Raw genomic sequence first — 18829 nt, forward strand, 5'->3', positions numbered from 1 at the left:
CGATCCTTTGAAAAGATGAACCGAAGCAATTGGACAGGTGAGACTTCATCACCCTCAGCAGAAAATCCCTTTTACTCAGATTTTCCTGCATGATTTAGACCCCCATCTCATTTTGCAAAGGGACAGGACCGAGGAGTAAACAAATGCATTTCTAGTTTTCAAATACACATGCTACTTCCAAACTGCAACAAGAAGAGAGGACTCTGTAACTACAAACCTAGAACTAGAACAATTGATTGCTTCAAGGATTTGGGAGCTTGTTTTTCTTCTTTTGGTTCAACATCTGTCATTCCATACGGACAGCACTGAGCTATAAGAATCTGACAGTAGCAAAGATGCCGCTGATGTGACAAGTGATGGCAACGGTTGGTTTATTTTTAAAGTAGTCATCAAAACAGTTGCAACTGAAATATCTCCCAATGCATCTAGGAGAGGGGTGTCAAACTGCCGGCCCACAGGCCGGTTGCAACATATGGAGGCCACGCCCACCCCAGCAATGCAAAAATAGTCACGATATGTCGTGACATGTCATATGATGTCGTGAGTTTGACACCCGTGGTCTAGGACATCTGCCTCTGCACCTGTTTATGAAGTAATTCATTGTTTAATACCCACAGATGCAAAAAAGGCCCATATATTCAACAGGATATTTAGGTTGCAGAGTTTTAAAGCAGCATCTAGGAAAAACAAAGCAAAAGAAACAAGAGACTGAATCTATATGAACAACAGATCTGAGGGAAGAGTTGCAAAATACCAGGAAAAGTACTAATGCCCTAAGGCAGGGGTCCCCAACCCCCAGGCTATGGACTGGTACCGGTCTGGTGTCCATTACGAACTGGTCCATGCAAGTGAGTGAAGCTTCATTTGCACATGTGCAGTTTGCAAAACCATGACATCCCCCCCTCCCCGGTCTGTGGAAAAACTGTTTTTCATGGAACTAGTTGCTTGTACCCAAGAGATTGGGGACTGCTGCCTAAGGCATTTTTATTCCTACTACACTACCAGGAGAACAGTGCAAACTGGATCAGGTCCTCTGCCTTTAAAAACCTCTGTATTATAGTTTCTGGTACTCATTATCCAAAAGGCTGAGAAGGAATTAGGATTCCAACATTCCTAACTCTCCCTGTTCCCAGGTTTATATGGATGAGAGAACTGTTGCAAGAATTATGTCTAGAGTGGATGGAGAAATAAGGGAAATGAATTCCATCCCATCTGGATGGCATGAGATTAGAAAGACATATCTTGGATCACTGTTTCTCAACTCTAGCAATCTTAAGGGCATGCTGGGTGGGGAATTTTTGGACTTGAAGTCTCTACGTTTTAAAGCTGCCAAGGTTGAGAAACACCGCCTTATATTATGTCATTACTTCTGACCATTCTGGATATTAACAGACTAGTCTTCTCAGCGGTAATGTTTTGGAAACAGTCACAATAAAGTCTTTGCACAAGCTTCACACAGGATAATGTTTGTATTAAACTGTAAAATGGTTTAATCTTTGGCTTTATATTATAGCTCCTCCTTCTATTCATCAATCTTTTTTTCTTTCGTCAATGCAAACAGAAATTATTTTATTAATTCTCTTTCTACTTTGGCAAGTACTTTATTTTTCAAAACCAAAAATAGAATGTAAAATACTAAAAGCATATATTCGAATTAATACTAAACAGTTTCTGAAATCACTGAATAGTTTAAAGCCTAGTGACAGAGACACTAGATAGATAATTTTGAGACTATTAATATAAACCACCAACTGCAAACCACTCTTTCCTGGTTCATAGGAAGATTGTAAGAAAGAGAATAAAAAAGTCTCTACCCTAGAGCACATGGAGATATATTACTTTTGAATTAAAAAATACTTCATGTTGAAATTCTTTTACCCCTATCTCTTTCACCTCAATAAATCTTGCTAAAGAGAACTTTGAGAAACATGCATGGGAAATAATACATGTGGGTGAATAGAATAGAATATACTCTACTGAAAGAACATGGAGAACAGTTCCCAAAGGAATGCATTCATTGCTTGGAGCAATGCAAGAGCAGATCCTTCCCCGCATGTCAAAAGTCTTTGTTAGTTTTATATATCACTAAAATCAATTGACTCACCATAGTTTTCAAACATACTTAATTTTAAACATAATTTAAAACCATAAATTAATATAATAAAATCATATAAAAAATTGGTGCCTATGTGTCAGTGTGGATTCCTGGCAACAGTGTTGACCACTGACAACAAGTCCCTGCAGTTCTCTTGGCAAGATTTTAGAAACGGTTTGCCATCCTTCCTAGGATGGAGGGTGTCACTAGCCCAAGGTTACCCAGCTGGCTTCTTGCCTAAGGAGGATTAGCGCTCTCACAGTCTCTAGTTTTCTACCCTGTGTCTTAACTACTACAACAAATTAGCTCTTAAAATCATCACATCCTATCACATCACATTACAGGAAAGTAAAGTAACATGATGATGTTAATTCACCCTGGGCAACATCAGCTGTCAAAGCCTCTGTGGAATAGAGCTCTGATGAGGAGATCTTTGAAATAAATTATTTTGCAGATCTTAACAATTGGATAGGTTTGTAATGGGAGTTGCAAAGCCTCCAACAGGCCCAAAGGTGTTTAGATATCTGCAACTTGCAGAGCAGAACACTGCAAGAAGAAGAAAAAATGTGTGAAATTCAAGAAAAGTGTTAAGGACAATTGAAAAAGAAGAAGGATGGATAAAGCAGTAGAAAAGAACTGGGGGCCCTTTTGGACAATGATGCTCAGGCCATCTTCCTATGAAATGTATTTCATCAAAGAACACCCACCCTTCCTGTGATATTCTGAAAATTCATATCAACAGCAGGACAAGCCACACACCTGTCAACCTCAACTTAATTTTGATGACTAATCGGCACAAATGGCAAAGCTCTGGCAAGTCTGTTCTTTTACAAGCATCTCCACTTGGCCAGTTCAGATTAAGGGCCCCCCATTGTATCTGGATGCTGCCACACCAGTCTCAGCTGGCAGATCTCCTTTGCACACACGCTTCCTCATTACCATACCCGATACTCAACAAGAGCTTCATTGTGAAGGGAAGGCAAATGAGGTCAGAGGTCACTAAACCCAAAATGGCTGCCTCCAAAGACAAGCCAACAGATTGCAGCTAAGACAAAAGGGGACACTCTCTATGGATTCTATGGACCATAAACCTCCTCCTCCCCCAGCCATGCCAGGTACTTTCATACAGACAGCTATTGTTCTGCAGCTGGATGAGGGTCACACACATTAGGGAGGGGGGGAGCCCTTGCCCATGCGAGATTCCAGGAATATATTAGTTCGATAGACCCAAGCCTTTGCTAGCCCAAAGAACAGATGGCTGAAAGTTTCACAATGACCAAACTCAAAACCTACAGAAGCATCTGTGGTTGAGAATTCCTTAATGCAATCTTTCCTCCCTTCTTTCAGAGTTCCCTCTTCCACCCGACCATCTGCTGCGGCACGACAGCCTTTTCTTCTCTCCCAGAATGTATCATTAATTAAAATGATCAAATGCACAGATACCATGCTGTTATTTCGTGATGTCCAGGCACTTAGACTTTAGACTCTGAGACACAAGCCTAAAATCATGCCCAGCTGATATAAATTGTCCTTTGGGATGCATCAACTTGTCTTGGTTGCACTGCACTTTAGTGAAATATAACTCTTGCTGATTCCAAAAATTCCTCAGACATACGGATATTTTGCATTTTGATACATTGAATGAGCCATTCTTCATACACACTGACCTTGAGTCACATCTTCCTTTCAGAGGGGTTGTTAATCCCTAGCTAAATGAAGCCATTGTTTATGACTGTCTCTAAAGAAAAAGCAAAAAGGAAAATTATCCCATTCCCAATCTCAGATCCTTAGCAAAAACAGGAGTTCTCTAAGGCCTTGTGGTCAAAAGAAGGTCAAAAAGCCTATGTTTAGCTCAGATTATTTATTTTGTAATGAACCTATTATGGAGTTATATTCCAGATGCCCTAAACAATCACAAACATGTGAAACGTGCGCAGCTTTTTACAATGATAAAAAAGCAAAGTGCCTTTAAGTGAAGCTCAGCTCCTATTGCATTTTAAAAAAATAGCCCTGGGCTTCTCTATTGATCTTCTACCCAAGTATTAACCAGGCTGATCTTGCTTAATTTCTGAATCTAGACAAAGATATCCAGCTGTCTTGTACGGCTATTTTACAATCATAAGACACCAATCTCCCACATTCAGCAAGATTAACAGTTTAACAGCTGCATTTGCCCAACATACTACACGAAATTATTTTTAAACAAGATTAGTTTTGGGGGTGGTTTTGCATATAATGCGTATTCAGCCCATTTAGTTAGCATATGAGCCTGTGAAAAGTATTGTGCCAACTCATACAATAGATCAATCCAACAACCAATTAAACATGTGCAAATCCATTCAAATAGTCTAACTGATATGCCAAATCTTATAATTAGAGACTGTATATTTTAGGTTGCTGGATCCTAGAGCAAACAAGCAGAGGCATGGTTTTGTGCACTGAATCATCTTGTGAGCTTTCCCGATAACATCTGTCTGACCACTGCACTGCTGGGACAACTAACTAGACTTTGTGCTAATTCTAGAAGATCTTGATTATGTTTCAGCAGGTGACTACTGAGATAGAGAGAAGAGAGAAAAGAGAGATCTGCAAATATATAGGAAAAAAATACCAAAGGATAAGAACTGTTTGACAATGGACCCAATTATCCAGGAAGATAATTCAAGTGGAAACCAGGCATACATCTGTTAAGAATGCTTTAATTTAAATTCCTGCACTGAGCAAAGGTTTCTCAATGCCCTAATGGCCCTTTCCAACTCCACAATGGATAGGGTTGTAAAAAGAACATTCCATCATTTATTTCCTTCTCTTACTCTTCTATTTGCTAGATTTATTATTTGCTTGATGTGTATCCTATTTTCTTCCAGCAACTCAAAGCATATGTCTTCTAGTTTTTCTCCAGAACAACCCTTTCAGGTAGGTTGGCTGAGAAAGACTGTCTAGTTCTAAATCATATATAGTAACCTTCCATGACTATGAGGAGACCGTGGATCTCCTTAAACCTAGTTTGGCATCTTCATTAGAATATCAGACTTACTCATAGTTTAACTGCAGCAACTTAGTACTTGGGCTGAAAAGCATTTACGGAATATTCTTTTGGCTCAACTTTGTCTTTCCTAAAGTTACATGAGGACTACGCTCAGTGGTTGTAACTCTGGCCTTTGTCCAAAGATAATCTTCCCCATAACCATCAAATAAATCACTGTCTGTAGCTCCTGGTCCATGTGCAGTTCCAGCAGTTCACTCTTGGCAGCTAATAAAGTTCTCTCTGCATTAATAGGAGTTCTCTTATTTTGCTTCTGTCCTCTCTGGATGTTCTTTGCAAAGTAAAACTGGAACTGCATTCCATTTTGATGCAAGGGATAAGCAAAGATAAGGCAAGAAGAAATTCAGCATAAGTTTAAAAGCCACTAGTGATTGTCCTGGGCCATAGCTCCATTAATACTTGGCACCATTTTGTGAGTGCTCATCCTCCTTGAATTTTGGGAGGTACCTAGAAGTAGAACAAGACTTAAGATGGCAATTCCGGTACTAGTAACTGATCAGGATAACTCACAGTTTTTTCTAACTGTTGATTGCCTGTTGCCACATTTATCAGCTTTCCTTTTTATCATCAGGAGAAGGGGACAGCAGAGAATGGGATGATTAATAGTATCATTGATGCAATGAACATGAGCAATAGCAATAGCACTTAGACTAATATACCCCTTCACAGCCCTCTCTAAGTGGTTTACAGTCAGCATATTGCCCCCAACAATCTGGATCCTCATTTTATTGACTTTGGATGGATGGAAGGCTGAGTCAACCTTGAGCCAGTGAGAAGCAAAATGCCGAACTGCTGGCAGCCGGCAGTCAGCAGAAGTAGCCTGCAGTACTGCATTCTAACCACTGCGCCACCATAGCTCACTCTGCAAACGCTGGGAGTGAATCGAAGCTCCCCTTCTAGATTTTCACAGCCTTAACACAATATTCTTTTTTCGTACAGGTAGTCCTCGACGTATGACCACAATTGAGCCCAAAATTTATGTTGCTAAGTAAGACATTTGTTAAGTGAATTTTGTCCCATTTTACCACCTTTCTTACCACAGTTGTTAAGTCAATCCCTGCAGTTGTTAAGTTCGGGACATGGTTGTTAAGTGAATCTGGCTTCCCCATTGCCTTTGCTTGTCAGAAGGTAAAATGGTCATAAGTCACTTCTTCCAGTGCCATTGTAAATTTGAACAGTCACTAAATGAACTGTTAGTAAGTCAGAGACTATTGTATAACTGTGCCTCTCTTATGAAGTGGAGACCTATGCCAGTCTAATCTATTGATTTTTCAATGCAACATAATTATGTTGTTTTAGTTCAACTTAAGTTTCTCTACATTCTGCATTCTCTGCTTCACTTTGAATTCCTTCTAAAATGTATTTTCAATATGCTTTTCCATGGTGCCTATAAAGCCAGAAACCAACAAGCTGCAGTATGCAAAGATGGACTTTAGGTAGCAAAACTCCAGCCCCATGGTCTACAGCAGTGTTTCTCGATCTCAGCAACTTTGACCTTATGCGTGCGAGCTAGTGAATTCTGGGAGTTGAAGTCCATATATCTTACAATTTAATAATTCTTGAAAGAAACATTAAAACACGTTGCACATATGCATACAGAAGGATTTTCAATCTTAATTCCAGTCTTCCTTCTCTTTATCTACCTTGCTTGCTTTTAAATCCTTACCTCATCACAGTCATTGCTGGAGAGACGGGATGAGAGAGCATCGTTGTTCAAAGGCTCAATCACTGTCACCTCTGCAAATTCCTCCACAGTTTGCTGAAACTCTGGTAAGGACCGCCTCCCATAGCGCTTTCCATCCTTGATGTATTTGGGCTGGGCTTCAGGTGAAGAATCTAGAGATGAGATGAATCCATGATGTTAAGAACAGCATAGACTGGTTTGTAGCCTGTCTGCAATAGCAAATGGGTTACATCAGTGTTTCTCAACCGTGGCCCCTTGACAATGTGTGGACTTCAACTCCCAGCTTTGCTGGCTGGGGAATTCTGGGAGTTAAAGTCCACACATCTTCAAGCGGCCAAGGTTGAGAAACAAAGGGTTGCCAGAAACTGTTCTGAATTGCCAATCAACTAGGTGGCCCTATACAATTTATTTATTGAATATAGATAGATTAATGCAAGTCTTCTGTTCACCTGGCCGCTTACAGTTGGGTTGAAGTGTAACACCTCTCATCTACAGTCAGTATAGCCATTTGGAAAATACCACAGTGGAGAAAGTTATTCCAAGGTAGCAATTTTGGTCCTATTTTTCTTGTAGTTTCTTCAGGGGTGTTCACAATGTGTTGGCTTTCCATTGTATGGCAGTGGTTCCCATAATGATTTTTTTCACCACCCCTCTGTGGGCACCTCTGCTTTGTAGGAATACAAGCTGGGGCAGAGCCTTGGCATGGTAAAAAGTAAGCCAAATCTCTTCAAATGAAGAAGGATGGTTTCTCCCTCTACCGTGCCAGTTTTTTTTAATTTGAAGGAACGTATCATATGAAAGAGCACTGAAAAAAATATTGCTTTTGCTGCAATCCGTTCTACTGTAGTAAATCTCACACAAAATTTAACTTCTGGAGAAATCACAATCCCAGGCACATCTAATGAGTTCTTCATCACCCATGCTATCAAATAAGCAGGAAAAATACTAATGCAAAGTTTTATCTTCTTTTGGCCCTTCTTTTTTTTATGCATCACTTGCAGCTAATTCATAAGCTGGCACTTCTTCATAACATCTGTATCGCAGGGTACTTTCTGAGGGAATCTCCCTTCCTCCCAGCTTTATTTTATTGGATGTCTCCTTCTGTTACCTGCCGGCCAAAATATATTGCCCCTCTCTCTACAAAAATGTCAGATGTTGAGTGTAGGGGAAATGCATTGATTCTGGGCATTTAAGTCTCTCAAAATGAGAGGGCGGTCCATGGAGATTCTCAGTCATCCAGGTATGGTTGTCCCAAAGGTGCTTTTTTTCAGGAGGCAACTGGACTTTCTTGTGTTTCTTTTGAAGATGTTTCACTTCTCACCCAAGAAGCTTCTTCAGCTCTGACTAGATGGTGGGGAGTGGAAGGACTACAGGAGTGATTTGTGCTTCAGTTTGAGATTCAGACAGCACAGAATCATCCCCAACAGCCCATGCCTGTTTTCCAACAGTGAAGGTACACAGGGGCAGAAAACATCCTGCAGCCAAGAAGGCTCCACACACATTTGCACCACTCAGGACACCCAGAGGACACAGGTAAACATCCAAAATGGTTTCAACGACTCTCTAAAGGAATGCAAATGACCATCTGTCTACAAGCAGTATAAATCCTTCCCACCATCTAGGGGACGCGGTGGCTCAGTGGGTTAGGATGCTGAGCTTGTCGATCAGAAGGTCAGCAGTTTGGCGGGTCGAATCCCGAGTGCCGCATAGCACAGTGAACGCCTGTTACTCGTCCCAGCTTCTGCCAACCTAGCAGTTCGAAAGCACATAAAAATGCAAGTAGAAAAATAGGGACCATTAAGGTGGGAAGGTAACAGCGTTCCGTGCGCCTTTGGCGTCCAGTCATGCCGGCCACATGACCACGGAGACATCCTCGGACAAATGCTGGCTCTTCGGCTTTGAAACAGAGATGAGCACCGGCCCCTAGAGTTGGAAACGACTAGCACGCATGTGTGGGGGAACCTTTACCTTTACCTTTTTACCCCACCATCTAGTCAGAGCTGAAGAAGCTTCTTGGATGAGAAGTGAAACGTTTTCAAAGGAAACATAAACACAAGAAAGTCCAGTTGCCTCCTGAAAAAAGCACCTTTGGGTCTCAAAATGAGAAATACTAGGAAATAATGTCACAATACACGGGTTGACATTGTGAAATATATCTTCTGCAAAGATACTATTTTAGTGCTTAGCTCATTCTGTGTTGCAAAAGGACCTACCAATATTACAGAACAGCTGCTCTGAAATTCAAAATTGGGGGGGGAAAGGATCTTGGGGGGAAAAATGACATGGAAGAAAGAGAAGGAAGTGAAATAAACAAGAATGAATGTAGAGCAATTTCAGGAAGATATTTTTTTTCCCGTTTTGAAAAAAAGTCAGTAATCTCCCAACAAAATGAATGGAAAGTGGATACAAAAAAGAGGTGGAAGCTGTTTGGAAAAGAATGAATATAATCAGGCTACAGATTGCCATAGAATTTTGTGGAATTGAACTACAAAATGAATTAGTCCTATGTGAATACCAATTGAATATAGGAGTGACTGGTATGAAAGAAATACACTGAAGTGGTTTGGTTGTACACAATGGCTGAATAAATGAAGATCAACTCATCAAGCAGATATATGAAAGAAAAGTAATATATTGAGGAAGGACAATTGAAAAATTCAAAAATGAAAATTGTTGATGAGATTCTGAAAAAGAAAAATGAGAAGTTGAAAGAACAAAAGGCATACACAGTGATCTACAGACATGGGGAAAGCAAGCATGAGTGACAAGAATACTTAGGAATAGTATGGTGAATTGTAATGAATACCTTAGCTGTAAAATAGGTATAGCTGTATTTCCTTTCTTTGTCTTTTTCTTATTTCATACATTTAATTTCTTTGGCTTACTATTCTTTACTCTTTTTCTGTAATTCTCATATCATTGCTGATCCTGAAGGAACGATTACATATCTCAGTGTCAAATAAAAGCCAAAGACAGCGGTATAAGATATTATATTACATTATGCTACACTACATTATATTATTATAATAAGAGACTAGATCTACATATAAATACAAATCCAAGATAAAAGGTAGTATTATACTCTCCTTGTCCATATGGCAATACATCTTTCATCAGTGTGGCTGATGGGACAGAGTCTGTCTATATATGTATGCACACACACACACACCTCTTTTATTGATAACTCAAGGTGGAAAACATGCCTTTCTCTTCGTCCGATTTTCTCCCCCCCCCCCGAACAACAACACTGTGAGGTGAGCTAGGCTGAGGTAGATTGACTGGCCTAAAATCACCCAGCTGGCTTTTGTGCCTAAGGCAGGACTAGAACTCACTATCTCAAGGGTTTCTAGTCTGGTGCCTTAACTACTAGACCAAACTGACTCTCACTTCTTGCCATGCTACTTAAGGTAGCAAGTAGCATCCTCTGATACATCATTACTACTTCCCAGAATCTGCTGCCTGAGGCAAGTTCCCCTCTTTAATAAATGGTAGGACTAACCAACAATTTCATCCAACATCAGACATTAAGGTCTTATCCTGGAACCCCTGAAAGCTTCTGTCCTTTTGGCATTAAGCAAATGCATTTTTATTTACTCAATCCTTTAATCTCCCATCTGCTCTAAATGTTTTAGTCTTATTTTTAGCTTTTAATTGAGATTTGTATAAATACTAAATGACACTGACAGCTCGAACAAAAAACATGGGGGATAGTAAAGTTTTATTAAACATGACAGTGCAAAAGAAAACTGACTACGGTGTTAAAACGACTGCATTCTCAATTCCAGAGGTTAAATAAAATACCAAAGTGCATGAACTACTTCACCAAAAAAGTGTATTTTAAAGTACACTGAATACACATCTGCAAAATACCAGTTATTTTATGCCATGTACTGTGGTTATGCTGATGATTAAAATGTGATTCAAAATTAGATGACATTTGATTTTAAGGGAATCCTGATGAAGGTTGTAGGGATTTAAAGCAAAGTAGCAAGAAGTATGTTTAAACATGCCAAGGAACGGACTAGGGACTCAGATCCAGCCTCTTCATGTCGTCTTGAATATCCTTTCTATACAGATTCTGCTCAAGACCTTGTTAGTGAAAATGTATTCTTTAGGTTAGCTATGCAATGAATTATAAAATACACAGGAACAGAAATCCTTTGATAACCCCTTTTTCATTTCCCCTGGATTTCTACCCCATCCATACATATTACAAACCCTGGGGAATGCAAGCGAGAGCTTGTGTTTGAAGAAGGCAATTTTAACAAGGTTTCCTGCAGCTGGGAGTCTGGGCATAAAAGCCATAGGATGAAACACACAGATAGGAAAAATCAGAAATGAGTCAAGCTGATTAAATAAGACCCAAAAGAACAAAAGCAAACCTTATCATTACCATTAAAGATGGGCTGCTGGCAATTGCTTCCCTACCACTATCATCTCTGGTATGTTAGCAACAGCAGATTCTCTCTGTCCTATTCTGTTTTTTTTCCATCTTGCTTTGGAGGGAAACTTATTAGGATGGTAGAGGAGATTCTATGGATATGTAAGGGCACTACAGAATCACATCTGCTTCAAAGTATTCGAGGTTTTATTCAGTGAATATATACAAAAAGTTGCATTAAATGGTGCCAACATGCCCTTAATAATTATCACCCTTGGACATATCATCTCGATTTATGCATTAAATTAAGCCAAGTATTTTTTAATCTATGAGTTGTTGAAAAAGTTGTCACAATCTGATTCAGAATCAAAGCTAAGCCATAATAAGTAGGGTTCATCTATCCCATCCAATCAAAATCAAACCAATATTGTGGCCTCATGCAAAGTTTGAAATCGGTCACAACATAACCCACATCAATAGGCAAGTATCTTCCACATAATTTGTAAACTGCAGTCGCCTTGCTGAACCCCACCTATTATGGCTTAGCTGGTATTTTAAACAAATTCTTCTACACTGGCCAGAGTCACATTGCTTTGAGTTAGGTGGCCATATAAATGCCGTAAATACACTGATGCAGATGTTATCCCTGAAACTCTGAATTACTGCCCAGTGTGTGAAAACCTAATGAAGACCACACCAGAGTGGATACCGTAAAAACTTTTATTCTGCGCAAAAAAAGGGCACAAGGTGACCTCTCCCAAAGCTTGTATGTCTCTCATCTTTCTGTCCACAATTCTTATAATGGACAAGAAGCATTGTGCCATGCTCCCGTATTAGCATCCTATAAGTGGTAGTTTTCGCCCCACTTAGCAATTTACAGTTATTAATCAGCCATTTGATAATTGTCCAGCAATCCAAGCAAACCTTTCCCATATATTCATACATTGTATATGAAAATAATTGTTCAGACCACAATTTCCCTTTCCTATAATCTAAATTCCTTTTTCCATCTGCATCTGCCTTGTCCCATAATACGGTTGGGGTTATGTCCTACAAACAGGAATATAGAATATAGAATATCAGAGTTGGAAGGGACCTTGGAGATCTTCTAGTCCATCTCCCTGCTCAAGTAGGGAGTATACATTTCAGACAGGTGGCTGTCCATTCTCTTCTTAAAAGCCTCCAGTGATGGAGCACCCACAACTTCTGAAGGCAATCTTTTCCACTGGTTAATTGTTCTCACTATCAGAAAATTTCTCCTCATCTCTAGGTTGGTTCTCTCCTTGATTAGCTTCCATCCCTTGTTTCTTGCCTTGCCTTCAGATGCTTTGGAAAATAAGTTGATTCCTTCTTCTTTGTGGCAGCACTTCAAATATTGGAACACTGCTATCACGTCTACCTTGGTCCTTCTTTTCACTAGACCAGGGGTAGGCAACCTTGGTTCTTTCATGACCTGTGGACTTCAACTCCCAGAATTCCTGAGCCAGCTCATGCTGGCTCAGGAATTCTGGGAGTTGAAGTCCACGAGTCACAAAAGAGCCAAGGTTGCCTACCCCTGCACTAGACTAATATTGAAACATTAATAAAATAGGAATATTTCTACTGGGCTTGCTTTTTTCAATCTTCTTTTCTAGGCCTTCATGTATAATGAAGTGTTTGTTCATTTTTTAACCTTACACATAGCTAGGATTGCAATGATAATAAAATTGTTTGGAGTAGGTCCTTGGGCATCACAGAAGAGTACTAGATGTTTTGAAAAGGTAAGAGAGAATATTGAAAGAGTGAAAGGAAGGAAAGGATTATTTTTCTAGGCCCCTCTTTCCTCCTGATGAAGACTGATAGGGAAGATGGCACAGACAGAAATCTAACCACCCTCCCCTTATGCGGCTTTTCTTAAATATAGATTTTCTGTCTTAAACTGAAATGACGGACCCCCAAAGATCATTCCATGGGCAGAAAAACCTCCTTGATGTCAGAGGCCTTGGGCTCCTGCCAATATTGCATCTAGAATCTAGCTGAGATCAGAGGCAATTGTGGTGCGGGCTGAGGTGGGGGGGGGGGGGCTTGTGGGCTTCAAGTGCATGAAATCAGATCTCAGTTGGCTCTTTTGTGGGCTTCCACCCAGCTGATTGACTACAGCCCCCAATCAGCCATTGCTGGAGGCTATGCTTTGTTATGTATCAGCATTCGATGCCAAGGCTTTTCCAACAGGACAACCCCCATCTTCCGATATTAACTTTCTTCTCACACTCAGCTTGTGGGGGGGGGGAGAGCATGGATGGAGACTGAGCAGCTGTGGGGAAAAAAAAAAGCTCTTGATTTCTGAGCTAGCAAGGATCTGGCCATGAAATATTTATGCCCATCCCGCCGAGCGAAGATGAGCTTCACATAGCTTTTATTTTTCTTTATCTTTTTTTAAAAAAATCCCTCAGACCGCAATGCCAGAGATTATAAAACAGTCATACATTTAAAAGGTATTTTATTTATTCATAGCTTTGATTGGTTTGCTTGCCAGATTTTTCCCAGAAAGGCTTTTCGGGAGTAATGCAGCTTTTCCAAACCTGGCACTCGGCCGCGTTGTAGGTCCCAGGAGGGTTTTACGTGTGGCTTTTCTCTACACTGGCTGGGAGTTCTAGGAGCTATATTGTCAACACACCTGGGAAGAGAGGCAGAATGGCTAAGGCTGCCTAAAACCAACAGAGATTCCCCTAGAAGCTGCTGAAATGTTACTCTTCATAGCAATTAACAGGACAAATGGAAGTGAAAAAGCTCACTTTTGGCTGCAGGTACAGGGAGTCCTTAACTTACAACCACAATTGAATCCAAAATTTATGTGGCTAAGGAACACGGTTGTTAAGTGAGGCTGGTCCCCTTTTATGACCTTGCCACCATTGTTAAGTGAATCATTGCAGTTGTTAAGTTAGTAACTCAATTGCTAAATGAACCTGGCTTTCCCATTGACTTTGCTTGTCAGAAGGGCATAAAAGGTGATTGCATGACTTCGGGACACTGCAACCGTCATACATACATACCAGTTGCCAAAGGTCTGAAGTTTGATCACATGATCCCCATGGTCACATGATCAAAATTCAGCTGCTTGGCATCTGGCATGTATGTATGTCCCAGAGTAAAGTGATCACCTTTCTGTCCTGTCCATTGTACTCTGTGCTGGGCTGGAGATAGTCAAGGCAACTGGGTTCCTGCTTCTCCCCTACCTTTTCATGTAGGGCCTCTGCAAGAGTCAAATTCCAATCCATCAGCACCTCAAATTTGGCAGCAATGGTTAACGGGCATTAAACAGGGCATAGACATATTTGGGTAATATTGAAAAACTGAGGAGGGTTGAATGTGCTTAGCATCTGGATGAAAAACTGCAGCTTTAGGCTAAACTGGGAAGTTAAAAAAAATATTGCTGAAGATAACAATGGAACAACAATTTTCTATGGTTGCTAACAATATTACATAGATTTGTCCATGAAATCCCCTGGAGCTGACCTTGACTCAAAGAAGATTTTATCTTACTAAACAGATACATAGCTCAGAACAAGCAGATATTGTATTTCAGAAGAGCAATTGTAGGTCCTGTACACCGCCCTGAGTCCTTCGGGAGAATTGTAGGCCCTGTACACCGCCCTGAGTCCTTCGGGAGAAGGGCGGTATAAAAATTAAATAATAATAATAATAATAATAATAATAATAATAATAATAATAATAATAATAATAATTATTATTATTATTATTATTATTTGCTGACATATTAGCACGCTCATCCAGTGACAAAGCCACTAAAATACCTAATGCTAGAGACCTTGCTGGGCAGTTCCCATTTATAGGAGCACATGAAGGAAACACTGAGGCAACCCTACTGAATCAGATCAAAAGTCAATGTAGTCCTTCTTCTCAAGCAGAATATACACTGGAGAGCCCTCTAAATAAACAAATTTTAGTGAAGGTTTTCTAAAAGAGAATTTGCAAATAGATATATTGACCCCATTAGGAAAGAATATTTGTAGCTCATAGTTGAACGATGAACTCCTTGCTGCTCTCTGAACTTGGTTGTTTTCTTGCAGATATTTCATTACCAAACTAGGTGACATCATCAGTGCTAGTACGGAGTGGGGTTTGCTCTCATTTTATGTATTAGTGGATTGCTCAACACTGATAGGGGAGCTCAGAAAGATTACTGAGAAGAAAGTTGACAAGAATCTGGTCAACTGAATTGACACTAGATAAGGCCTGGAGGAACGTTGTCCATAGGGTTGCGATGGGTCGGACACGACTTCGCAACTAACAACAACAACAAGGACCAACAGAATTCAAGGGGGGCTGGACTTGGATCTCTTGTGGCAGTGCAAGGACTCTAAACTAATGACACATTTAACTCCACCCTCCAGCTCTGCTTGCCCTTCTCCTACAATAACATAATCATGGTTTTCACACCTTGTATGCAGAAACAGTAAGACATTGGAAAGTTTCTGATGAATAGTATAGCATTTGCAGACTTCTAGCGCAATGTTCTTTTTTTGCATTTTACACAGGTTTCATTCCTTTATGTGTGCTCGTGCACATATGTTATATTCAGTTTTCTTCTCACCAACCTTTTGGATAAGTAGTTATTACAGATGGCCTGTACTGTCATTCTCCTCTTGTTGCCCTTCTCCTTCTCTAATAAATGTCATAACTGGATCTCTTCAAAGAATCCAAACTAATACATTTCATAAACCTTTACTTGCTTTCCCAATGCTTACAGAAACCCATTATTTTTTCCTTACATAAGCAGCATTACTTTTCTTTAGAAGAATTTCAAAGGTGCAACTAACAGCATTGCGGTTTGAAAATACACCCGGGGGTAGGCAACCTTGGCTCTTTTATGACTCGTGGACTTCAGCTCCCAGAATTCCTGAGCCAGCAGCATGGCTGGCTCAGGAATTCTGGGAGTTGAAGTCCATGAGTCATAAAAGAGCTAAGGTTGCCTACCTCTGCACTATACTATAGCACAGCCTAGAACCCATGACTGCCATTATTGAAGCATTGGGGTGGGGGTGGGGGAGCCAGCGTGCTGGGGGGATTTCTTGGAGTTGAAGTTCACCCGTCTTAAAATTGCTGAGATTGAGAAGCCCTGCTCTAGAGGGTACCACAGCTCAGATAAATTTGGTTTAACTCTTGCTATACAGGAGGGACACCACCTCTGCTCTCCTGCTGCCACATCAAAAGAAAGGAAGGAAAGCACATAGAGCAAGCTTTGGGAATTCTTTCCAACTCTTTTACTAGCAGGAGCCATAGGAGGCATTTATATTTTTTCCCTCTGTAACAGAACGATGTGGCCTATTTGCACATGGATACCTTTTTGCTCTTCCCTCACACTGCTCGATTTATATCTGTATGCATGTACAGTGTATACAGGAAAGACTGCGTATGCTCCATCCACAACCTGTGAATGGGGAGAGGGAAAAGGGGCATCTCCCTCTCCCCTAGGGATGCATTGGGAGATATTTTTTTTCTTTCATTCATTTTTTTTTCTCCCTTCAGCTTCTGGCTAGACCAGGGGTAGGCAACCTCGGCTCTTTTATGACTCATGGACTTCAACTCCCAGAATTCCTGAGCCAGCCACGCTGAGGGGAAAGAGAGAGGTTTCCAAGCTGAGCCATGCCGACTCAGGAATTCTGGGAGTTGAAGTCCATGAGTCATAAAAGAGCCGAGGTTGCCTACCCCTGGGCTAGACTCAACACTTTTTCAAACTCAGTCTTTTACTTGTTGGCCACCTACTCACCCTATACCTATGACTCAGGAATTCTGGGAATTGAAGTCCACGGGTCACAAAACAGCCAAGGTTGCCTACCCCTGCCCTATACCAAATTTGTTCCAATTCTGTTTTGTTTCAAAGAGTTATCCCTGCTGATGGACTGGGTCACAAGACCCTTTTCATAATTTCTTTCCAAAATATTGTTGGGCTGGAAAGAATAACAAAACACCCACAACCCCTGAAACAATACATATGTAGCTGTTAACAAAAAAAACACCGCTTTGTATGTAGTCATTTTATTGTAGGAACGATGGATACATGGAAAGTTTTCAAAGGGCAGGAAAAAAACACAGCATACAAAGAACAATAAAAACAAGAGCAAGCCTGAGACAGACCATGACTAATATTAAAAAAAACCAGAACGAGATGAACATCAAGGTCAGTAACCACATGATGTCCACCAAGCTGAGAAAATGATAATGTGTTAATAAGGCCTTGGCTCTATTCCGATGTTATTTTTGTGTATTCAGTCCAAAACGTAGAATGAAAAGTGGCCCTGCTCTTTCCTATTTTTATTGGTGTTGGTAAAGAAGACAGTGGCATCCTTGGTCCTCTCTGAGTTTAGTTGCTTGTTTCATTTGCTAGTTGGTTTCATGTACCTAGTCGGCTAACAAAAAGTCTGTAAGGAAACAACCAAACTCAGAGAGCACCAAGGACTCCACAGTTCAACTTTAAGCTTATGTATATTCTCTTATGAAGGGACGCGGTGGCTCAGTGGGTTAGGACGCTGAGCTTGTCGATCGGAAGGTCGGCAGTTTGGCGGGTCGAATCCCGAGTGCCGCGTAACAGAGTGAGCGCCTGTTACTCGTCCCAGCTTCTGCCAACCTAGCAGTTCGAAAGCACGTAAAAATGCAAGTAGAAAAATAGGGACCACTACGGTGGGAAGGTAACAGCGTTCCGTGCGCCTTTGGCGTCTAGTCATGCCGGCCACATGGCCATGGAGACGTCCTTGGACAAGCGCTGGCTCTTCGGCTTTGAAACGGAGATGAGCACCGGCCCCTAGAGTCGGAAACGACTAGCACGCATGTGCGGGGGAACCTTTACCTTTACCTTTTATATTCTCTTATATTGAAGAAGACCACGTTCATCCCCAGATGCTTTTCCAAAAGGCAACTGGACTTTCTTGGTCTTTTTCCTTGAAAACCCAAACGTGCAAGTGGACTTTGTTTTTTCTTGAAGACGTTTCACTTCTCATCCAAGAAGCTGCATCAGTTCTGACTGAATGCTGGGGAATGGAATCAGAACTGAGAATGCTTCTTGGATGAGAAGTGAAACGTCTTCAAGAAAAAAACAAAGTCAACTTGCCTTTTGAAAAAGCACCTTTTGGGACAACCAGGACCTGGATGACTGAGAATCTCCATAGACATTTTCCTTGGAAATGTTTCACTTCATCAGAACCGATGCAGCTTCTTGGATAAGAAGCAAAATGTTTTCAAGGGGAAAAAACAAAAACAAAAAAGTCCCATTGCCTTTTTGGAAAAGCACCTCTGGGACAACCATAAGCTGGATGATTAGAATCTTCAGAGACAAGGCTGCCTTCCTGTTTACAGAATGGTTGCCTACAATATTTAACATCTGAATACCCACCAATGGTTCCATGTGAGCTGGAAGTCATTCCACATTGGCTTCTTGTAGATTTGCTGGTCAAGCAATGTTAGAACTACCATAATAAAAAATCAAGACTTCCACGAGCAGAGTTTGAACATCATGCTAGCAAAGATGATGGTTCCTTTGAGAAAATGATTCCTATAGAAGTTTTAGCTTGAGAGTGAGAGTCAGTGGTCTCTATAGTCTACAGCAGACATGTCAAACACAAGGCC

General features: G+C 40.8%; 1 protein-coding gene across 4 annotated transcripts in view; it reads right to left on the reverse strand.

Annotated features, from left to right (window-relative positions):
* NIN (ninein) overlaps positions 1 to 18829 on the reverse strand; it is a 119208-nt gene that overhangs the window by 63622 nt on the left and 36757 nt on the right. For all 4 annotated transcript variants that reach the window (XM_083349960.1, XM_083349962.1, XM_083349961.1 and 1 more), the window contains exon 5: positions 6808 to 6977. In XM_083349960.1, the coding sequence (XP_083206086.1) occupies positions 6808 to 6977 (170 nt within the window). The remainder of the gene's footprint in view (positions 1 to 6807; positions 6978 to 18829) is intronic.

This window comes from Vipera ursinii (genome assembly GCF_947247035.1).
Source record: "Vipera ursinii genome assembly, chromosome: 1".
Taxonomy (NCBI): Eukaryota; Metazoa; Chordata; class Lepidosauria; order Squamata; family Viperidae; genus Vipera; species Vipera ursinii.